Source organism: Rattus norvegicus, chromosome 6 (assembly GCF_021556685.1).
Source record: "Rattus norvegicus strain SHRSP/BbbUtx chromosome 6, alternate assembly SHRSP_T2T, whole genome shotgun sequence".
In the NCBI taxonomy this organism is placed as follows: domain Eukaryota; kingdom Metazoa; phylum Chordata; class Mammalia; order Rodentia; family Muridae; genus Rattus; species Rattus norvegicus.
Window position 1 is genome coordinate 15,191,560 of NC_141539.1, and position 9,295 is coordinate 15,200,854.

General features: G+C 55.1%; 1 protein-coding gene and 1 long non-coding RNA gene across 5 annotated transcripts; one reads left to right on the forward strand and one right to left on the reverse strand.

The window, feature by feature from the left end:
• Window positions 1–393: 393 nt before the first annotated feature.
• Window positions 394–1,602, reverse strand: LOC102551142 (uncharacterized). Of its 2 annotated transcripts, XR_015622215.1 has the most exons (3): window positions 1,400–1,602; window positions 1,153–1,265; window positions 394–621 (listed from the first exon to the last, which is right to left on the reverse strand). It is a non-coding gene; the product is annotated as an uncharacterized LOC102551142 (long non-coding RNA). The 2 variants fall into 2 exon arrangements; XR_015622214.1 differs by having other exon boundaries at window positions 1,153–1,420.
• A 208-nt stretch (window positions 1,603–1,810) lies between these two features.
• Six2 (SIX homeobox 2) lies at window positions 1,811–8,185 on the forward strand. 3 transcript variants are annotated; one of them, XM_087554039.1, is made up of 2 exons: window positions 1,811–2,691; window positions 7,198–8,185. In XM_087554039.1, exons 1-2 carry the CDS (start codon window positions 2,132–2,134, stop codon window positions 7,253–7,255), a joined length of 618 nt encoding a protein of 205 aa, XP_087410165.1. In that variant the 5' UTR covers window positions 1,811–2,131; the 3' UTR covers window positions 7,256–8,185. The 3 variants fall into 3 exon arrangements, with proteins under 3 accessions (XP_087410165.1, XP_087410164.1, NP_001178837.1); XM_087554038.1 differs by lacking the exon at window positions 7,198–8,185 and adding an exon at window positions 4,684–5,940 and having other exon boundaries at window positions 1,811–2,697; NM_001191908.1 differs by lacking the exon at window positions 7,198–8,185 and adding an exon at window positions 4,684–5,450 and having other exon boundaries at window positions 2,132–2,691.
• Window positions 8,186–9,295: the final 1,110 nt, after the last annotated feature.

Here is a 9,295-nt window from a genome sequence, read left to right on the forward strand (position 1 = left end):
GGGCAGTCTTCTGTCCTCAACTCAAGAGGACGGGGATCAGGGAGATAAAGTCTTAGAGAAAGCCACAGGGCTCCACTCTCCCCGTACTTACCCAAAAGGGGGCATTCTGGAGCACAGGGGAAGTTCGGGAAATCATGCTGAATCTTTAAATAAACAAATATGTACCTTACCCATAAACAACCGGCAAAGTCAGAAACCAAAGCTGAGGCTCCGAACTCCCCAGAATATCTGCCTCTCCGCTTAGAAAGCTGACAGTGGTGTTAACTATGAGGCCTAGAGGTTTTAGTGTGATCTGTGACTCCTTGGGTCTTGGCATTGATCACGTCACTGGGAGCGTGCAGTCGTGTGGGAAAGGGCGGAATGGACGCTCAAAGAACAAGCCAGGCAAAGAAATGAGGCTTTTCAAACTCTAGAAACTTCAGGGATGTCCCTGACCACTCCCCTTCCAATGCACCCCAACCTTCTACTGCTCGTTTCTTCCGAAGGACCAGCACCACGTGTTTTCTCGGGGTGTTCCGACAAAGAAGCAAAAAACAGGAGCTCCTCCAACCCACTTTCTAAGGCCATCATGCCGGAACTTAGCGCTGGCTTCTCAGGCAGAAAGCGACCAGGAACCCGAACCTAGAAGTAGGGAGACAGGAAGCTGGTAAATGCTGCCTCCTCTCTTCTGAGCATTTCCCCCTCACGCACCCCGGAAAGTGCGACAATCACCCTACACTGGCTGTCCTGGGCTCCCCAGGGCAGTCTGCCGGTCTACGCGAGTTCCCGGTTTATTGTCGCCGACCTTGCAAGAGTCAACTTCCGTAAAGGCCACACAAGACTACCGGTAGTTTCTCGGGCCCTGGGCCCCGTGGGGTTAAATCTGAGTCCCCGCCTGGCAAGGAGCAAATCGCGCCGAGTGTGGGCGGTACGGGCCGCGGGGCAAGCAGCCCGCTCGGAAAGGAAGGAAAGGCGGGATCCTCCGGGAAGTTGATTCTCAGGCGTCCAGCTGCGGTCACTGCCAAATCTCTGACTTCTCTCCCCACCTCCTCCCCCATTCCCGGGGGGACAGCTCGGGTCCCGGGTTCCTAGCATGGGGGTGGGGTGTTGTCAGCTAGAAAAGCCAAGTCTTTCAGAGCCCCCCTAGGAGAATCCAAACTCCATCCCACTGACCTCCTCCTGGGTTATAGTATCTCTGTCTGTCAGCTGCGACCTTCCGAGCAACGCGGTGACCCAGCCGGAGCTGGAGCACCTGGCGAGGCCTGGGCGAGGATGTTGGGACGCCTCTTATTTAAAGAAAAAAAGGGGGTGTCTCACACTTCTTCCTCTTGAAGGCTCCTCTGTCCCCCTCTTTTCCTTTCCAGAAAGGCATCCCCCTAAACGGTCCTCCGCCTTCCCTTCTACTCCCCTCCTTCCCCACCTCGGTCCTCCTCTTTTCTTCCAGGGCCCCCACCCAGCCCCCCTTCTTCGGGGTCTCCTCCTCCTCTGCTCTTTGGGCGTCCGCCCCGTCAATCACCGCCGTCTCGGGGCCCCAGCCCGTCTCCTCTCCGCCTCCCGGGCTCTGGGAGTGCCTGGGGCTCCCGTCTCGGCCTCCCTTCGCTCTACGCAGAGCCGGGGCGATCTGTCAGCGGAGCTGGCCGAGGGGGGAGCCGCCCGGGCCGCGGTGGCTCGGGTTACCGGTGACTGACAGCGTCTCCATGGCGAATAATTTGACTCGACTATTGTCTGGCGCGGGCAGGCCCCGGGTCAGATAACCCGACCAATCAGGGCGCGGGCCGCCGCGCCTCATGCCCGCTTAGAATAATATTATTAAAAAAGCTGCGAGCGAGCTAGACGGGAGGGAGAGCGAACGAGCGAGGAGCGGGCGAGCGAGCGGCGGGCGGGCGCGGAGCATGCGGAGCGGCGCCCCGGGCGGCCCCCGGGCTTGGGCGCGGGCAAGGCACGCGGGCGGCGGGGGCGCGGAGCTGCGCGGGGCCGGCGGCGGGAGCGAGGACAGATCGCAGTGACTCAGGAGCGGCTCCGGAGCCGGCGTCTGGCCAGGGGGCCCCGCCCGCCTGTCGGCCGGCCCGGGCCGGCGGGGAGGCGCCCATGCGGGGCCGCAAGGCGCGGTGAGGGCGCGCGCGGGCGGGCGGGCGGGCGCGCAGCCGGCACCATGTCCATGCTGCCCACCTTCGGCTTCACGCAGGAGCAAGTGGCGTGCGTGTGCGAGGTGCTGCAGCAGGGCGGCAACATCGAGCGGCTAGGTCGCTTCCTGTGGTCGCTGCCTGCCTGCGAGCACCTCCACAAGAATGAAAGCGTGCTCAAGGCCAAGGCCGTGGTGGCCTTTCACCGGGGCAACTTCCGCGAGCTCTACAAAATCCTGGAGAGCCACCAGTTCTCGCCGCACAACCACGCCAAGCTGCAGCAGCTGTGGCTCAAGGCGCACTACATCGAGGCGGAGAAGCTGCGCGGCCGGCCCCTGGGCGCCGTGGGCAAGTACCGCGTGCGGCGCAAGTTCCCGCTGCCCCGCTCCATCTGGGACGGCGAGGAGACCAGCTACTGCTTCAAGGAGAAGAGCCGCAGCGTGCTGCGCGAGTGGTATGCGCACAACCCTTACCCGTCGCCGCGGGAGAAGCGCGAGCTGGCCGAGGCCACCGGCCTCACCACCACGCAGGTCAGCAACTGGTTCAAAAACCGGCGGCAGCGCGACAGGGCGGCGGAGGCCAAGGAAAGGTACGAGTAAGTGAGCATCGGCGCCGACTTCCCTTGTCCCGGGAGGAACGGGGTGCGGGGTTGGGGGTTGGGTTTGGGGGGAGGGCTCCTGGGCAGGACTAAATCGCACCCGGGCCCCGGTGCAACCTCGGCTGCAGCTCAAAACAGCGCTTAGTCTCTTTTTTGGAGACTGAGCAGGCGGGAATTTGTCTAAAGCGGGCAAAGTGGGCGTAAGTTCTCAGTAACTAATTCTGCAGTCGCTTGTGGACTAGATTGGAAAAACAGAGAGTTTCAGAGAGGGCAGGGCTGTGGGCCTGAATCCCCTACGAGGAAGGCTCAGGGCCTTATCTTCCTCTGATAACCAAATGAGTCGAGGATCAGGGAGTTTAGGACGTCACCTCCAAGGTAAAGCGGTTTTTTTAGGGGTTAGAGCTGGGATTGGAAACTTCGTAGTATTATCTGGGTAATGAAGGTAACATCTAGGCAAGAATATTCCTTTTCTGGGCATAAGAGCTGGACACAAGAGAGTTGGGAGTTATCCCGCGTGAAAAGGCCTCGGGGAGGAAGTGTCAGCTGTGGGAGAGAAGGCAAGCACACACCCCTTTTCTGACCTGCTGAATACCGCAAGACTTCCCTGGATTGGGCAGACCCTTGACTTTTGTCTCCTCTGGTCCTGCTCTCTTTCACGGGCAAGTCGGGTGTGTGAGGTAAACTGGGATCTGTCGAAGGGCTGGGAGTTTTCCATCAGTTTTCTTTTCTATCGGAATCCAAGACTTTCTGAACTAAACTAAGCTATACCCCCGTGACTGTCTGCATTCCTCCTCCGAGCTTAAATCTGGACAAAGAAACTAGGGAAATGGAGAGAAATGGATTATGGGAACAGAAGTTTTCCTTCGGGGAACAGCAAAACAAGACACCTGGGTTAGTTGATGTGGATTTGTTCGACACAGTTCCAATGATCCTAGTCCAGGATAAGGGCGTTGGACAGTAGGAACAGAAGGACAAGCTGCAGACTGCACCTGGGTATTTGAAAGCTTCAAGTTGGACTATCGGTGAGGATATGTCTCACTCATTCCTCCCAAGAAATCTGAAAGAACGGCCGTTAGGAATCCACAAATAGGTTTTACCCAGGATTTCAAATGTCCACATCTGGGCAGGGGCTGTCCACAAAAGCAGAGTAGAAGATGGATTCATTTATGATGGGTTCCCCTTTCTCGGGCTGGTACTGAGTACTGGCTCGCCAAGGACCAAGCGGCGCGGGTTCCAGGCCCCAGGTGGGAGCTACAGATTATGCCCTCTTGTTTCTGCTTAGGATCTGAGCCAGCTCTAACCACCCTGCCCTTCCTTCTGCCTTCTCCTTGGGGCTGCTCTCCATACTGAGCGTCCAGTCACCTGGCTAAACTTTTCAGTCGAGGGCTAGGGAAAGGAGTCCTGCATTCACAAAGTCCCATCTTTCTGCCCAGTCCAATAGAGCTCACAGAGCCTGCTCAGTTCGGAATCAGGGAACATACTCTCAGTAACAACCGGGTGTTTCCCTTGCAAAGAGAAAGGCAAAGGGAAACTAGGCCGGTGCCTACCGAACTCTAAGTGGGCCCCTCAGCCTGGGGCCGCTGTACCTGAAGCTTCTTGTCCCTACTTCTACCCAGCAAAGCTCGTTTGTCCGGCCTACGTGCTTTGAAAATCCTGGTGTTTTCCCTCACTCCCCTAACCCCTGGCACCCCACTTCGGTGCAAGGCGGGAAAGGAATGAGGTTGGAGACAGGACCTGACAAGAGCAGGAAAGGTAGTCATCAAATTAAGAACGTGAACTGATACAGGGAGAGAGACAAGAGAAAAACGAGAGTGTTGAGGGTTTGAGAACGCAATAAAGAACCGAAGGCCAGGTGTGGGGGATGATAGAAACGGAAGTCACCCTTTTGCAACCGCAGCGGCCCCAGGTGCTGGTATCCTGAGGGGTGGCACGGAGTGGCCTTGGTTTCCCGCTGACCTCGATCCTTTCCTCCCGCGCTTGCAGGGAGAACAGCGAGAACTCCAATTCCAGTAGCCACAACCCGCTGGCTTCCTCGCTCAATGGCAGCGGCAAGTCGGTGCTAGGCAGTTCCGAGGACGAGAAGACGCCGTCGGGGACTCCAGACCACTCGTCATCCAGTCCCGCACTGTTGCTCAGCCCGCCGCCGCCCCCTGGGTTGCCTTCCCTACACAGCCTGGGCCACCCTCCGGGCCCGAGCGCAGTGCCCGTGCCAGTGCCCGGTGGAGGCGGCGCGGATCCACTGCAGCATCACCACAGCCTGCAGGACTCCATACTCAACCCCATGTCGGCCAACCTTGTGGACCTAGGCTCCTAGAGCTCTGCTCGCCTCCCGGCGCTTGCTTTCCGTGCTTGGTGCGGGGACTTGAGAGGCGGTGTGGGAGGGCGGTAGATTGGAGTCTGGACCGGGTACTGGAAGACTGCCCTGCCACGCTGGAGCGGCAGAACCGGCGGCGGGACAAAGTGGACAATGGTCTGCTCGGGGTCCTTTGCGGGATTCATTCTCAAGTTGCTTTTGAGATCCTTTGGAGGCCAGGGACCTAGTCTTGAACTGGGCAAGGGAATAAATTATAAACGACCACCACCCCTTTTAAAATCTCTTCCCTTTCTCTTGCTCTTTTCTTTCCTCCATTTTCCCTTCGGGTTTCTTATGTCTCCTCTTTTCATTTTTTTCTCTCTGCCTCTTTTTGCTTTTCTTTTTCCCCTTTATACATTTCTGGATCTCTCTCTCTCTCTCTCTCTCTCTCTCTCTCTCTCTCTCTCTCTCTCTCATTTCTCACATCGTACCCTTAGTCTTCTGGCCATCTATTTGAGTCCGTTTTCTAACTTTCTAAGAGTCCATCTGACATGATGTGAATGGAGGTAGACATCCTTCCTGGGCCTTTGGTCCTCAAAGACAGCAGCTCTCTCCTCTCAATGTGAGCCCGAGGTGCCAGCTTCTGCCTAATAAATGAAAAGGAAAGGCTGCACTTCAGCAGCACCTGAAAGTCTCTCTCTCTCTCTCTCTCTCTCTCTCTCTCTCTCTCTCTCTCTCTCTCTCTCTCTCTCCCCCCCCCACTCGGTCCTCCCCACCGCGCTGGTTCTCCTCTTCCTCCTGGGACTGTGGCCTCCGTGCTCCTAGCCCAGAGTGCCTCCGCAGCCGCAGACTTGCCTGTTCCTTTTTATGCCCTCATGTGAATGTTCGTCGGGAGATATTTCTGCTTTTATTTTATAATAAAATTAGAAATCATAAATATATGGATATATGCCCCGAGGCCCGGTGGCTTCACGTGTCCGGGCGTCTGATTTCCCTAACAGGGACTGGAATCTCTACAGGGACTGGTGGGCAGGTCTGGGTAGTGATAGGCCGGCAGAGGACTGCAAACCTGGAACAACCTTCCCTCGATGTGTGTCTCTGGCAAGGTGAAGGAATGGGACTGAAAACTCCGAAACCTCCCTGTGAGACCTCAGTCCGTTTTCTCCGCAGAGCGCTCTGCAGAAACACGGACCAGACTTTCGCTTCCCCCGTAGCCACCTCCGGGAGCGCCACACCCCCACCCCCACGCCTGATATTTCCCCCCATCTCTGTGTTTGTTGAAGAGGTGAGAAAGCGTGCGTGCAGAAGTACTAAATGACTTTGGAGTTGTGGGATCTGGGAGGGAAATTGGGAGGTTTTGAGTGTGAATACTCCTCCGCATGGTCGAAGTCACTAGAACTGGAAACCACACGGTGGGCAGAGTCACAGGACCGGTAGCAGTGACTGAGACCAAGGTTCCCAGAAGCGGAAAGGTCTCTGAGTCTGGCAACCTACATCAGATACAGTGGAGGAGAAAGAGAGCGGATCGCCAGCGGTACAGCCGGTATTGTTCCTGCTGCCAAGTGGGCACACTGACTTCCACGGGCAGCCCAGGAATGCCTCAGCGTGGTGCCCTGCGATTGCTGCTCTAGCTGTAAATAAGTCTACAGTATTACTCTCGGCCTGGAGTTTTAGCCCCCCACCCTTGTCTAACAGGTCCAGGCCGGTCCAGTCGAATTCAAACCAGGCAAAACTCACTGAGAAGAAAGTTAAGGCTTCTCAGTATTGATTCTCAGTAAGAGTAACCGCTGCGCAGGACTTGAAGGGAAGCGGCCCCTCGCTGGCCTGGAAGGGGTGGAGGGGAGCAGGCAGTTTTGGGGTCCTAGGGGGACTTTTCCTTTCTATTAAAAAAACCACCACTTTCTGTTTTGACCATAAACTCAGAAAGACTCTTCGCTCAGATTTTTTATCAAGAATTTCTTCACCCACGACTGAGGCAGTTGAATGAACTGACCAGGTCTTACCTGCCTGGAGTTCGAAGGGAATGTACCACCCTAGGAAGACTCCTAGAGGCTGGGTTCCTACACACACACACACACACACACACACACACCACCCAATTTCTGCTCAGAAGAGAAATCCCAACCCTGGGAGTATCCTTGGACCCTTGAAGTTGCTGCTTCCAGAATGCACTCCCTGAAACTGGTTTGCTCTGTCTGTTTCAGACTGAACAGCCCAACTTCCTCCGACTTGAGGTGTGCAGAACTAGAAGCTATTGCCTGAAAGTCTGTCTGGAGAATTCCAAACGAAGTCGCCTGTGTCAGCCCACTTGGCCAGACTGCTTGGTGATGTCATAGCCCACACTTCTGCACAATTACTTTGCTGGAGAAAGAAGACCCAGTAGCCTGTACCTTCCAAGTCACCCCTAGTCTCAAGCTTGCAGGGAAACAGACTGTTGAGTATTACGTAGCAAAGAGAATACATGTTTAATTGTTTCTGGTCACAATTATTGAAAGGCTGCTATAGTCCATCCATTTTGGATAGCACTAAAATCTATCTCAATTAGCCTCCCAGGGAAACAGATTATAGCATCTGTTGTTAATACCTCCGCTCAAATACAGAAGCAAGCATACAGGCTCCCAAAATACTGTCACACAAGCACTCTCCCTCATTAACCTATGTATAAGGTAGTGTACAGTGAACCTGTCTAGTGTTGTGAACTTGAACACACAACACATCTACATACCACGCTTTCTCCACTTCAGATTTCTCTCCAAGAAACACAGCTGTCCCCTGTTGTCTCTGCCCACTACTATTCCTGCAGGGTGACCTGCTGATGTCAGAGAAGTGATTTGTAGAGGGGCTTACAGGTTAGGCCCTCTGTACCTAGCTACTTGTCCAGAAAAGGAACTGATCCCAGCCTAGATATGGCAGCTGAAGAGCGATCCTAACAGAAGCACTCTCTCTAATGTCTGCCCGGGTGGGACCCCTGACCTAAGTTCCTGGTGCCCTAGGAGGCAGGGATCTGTGAAGTGGCTTCAGAGCACCTTGGGTTTGCTAGGGCTCTCATCTTTCATTCTTCCTCTCTCAGCTAGCCTGGAAAATAGGTATTTAAACACTGAGAAAAAGATGCAGAAATCCACTGAATAAGCCGTTGCTCCCTTCAGAACGTGAAAACTGGACATAAAATATGATGGTGACTTGTAAAAACCACTCAGACTCAGTGAACACTATTTATTCTTATGGGGCCTTCTTCCATCTGCTTCCTATAACCTACCTCACCCCAGCAGCCAAGGGATTTTACCCTGGGACCTGGGGACATAAGTGTCCCTTCCTGCTCTGCTGGCAGTGCTAAAGGATGCCCTTCAGTTTGATCCTAAGCAGGTAATACACCCACACAGTCCTGGAGTGTTGAAGGCAGCAGGATCCAGTCATTAGGAGCATTGGACAAGACTTGGTGGGGGTGGGGGTGGGGGTGGGGGTGGTGGACAACTCTGCCTTGGGGGTTAAAACAAAACCACAGGGGTTCAGAGCAGCCCGTAAGCCCTCCCTGCCTACTTTCTGGAGTACTTGCGTCAGAATCTTCTGAGGGGCATCTTAAGGGAGTGGCACCCCTGTCTAGAGAGCAGGTGGTGGTTCCGGTATCCACAGCCAGGAAACGGTAAGCAAAGCCAGGAAGATTGGGGCGCATTGGACTTCTGGGAGAAAACCAGAGCCCACCGCCACAGAGCAAAGAATCTGGGAAGTCTCCATGGCCCTACCTGCTCAACATATGCAGGGACTCCGGAAGAGACACCAAGGCTTTTATTGAAAAACCTGCCCAGAGCCCTTGCCAGAACTAGGAGAGTCTGAAATGGGTGAACTTCCACCGAGGAGCAATAAGCCTGGGCTGGCCCAACTCTGCCCTTCCTTTTCTCGCTTCCTGTTGTAAGGTAGTCCTCGTGGCTGGACTTCCTCCTGGACACCTCGCGGTGATGGTGAGGAAAGAAAGGAAAGGATTCCTGCCGCCTGAGTTTAGGGGTAGGGTTGCTAACCAGGTGGTGACCCCAGCCTGGTACATCCTGGTGTCAAGGCTTAGGCCACTGTACACTGTCCCGGAGGAATCTCTTGTGGAAATTTCTTCGGTGTCTATAAGATTGGAATTAGGAGGAGGATGGAGGGTGAAATCCGAACGAGCAGAAGCCCATTGTACCGGGAGCACCTCAGAGGAGTCGGGACATGGGGCCCAATCAAGACTTTTGCCCACTCCTGAGCGAGCCCAAAATAATGCGAATCTTTAAGACCAACACAGTCGGGCACCACCGACTTCGAAAAAGCTTGAAA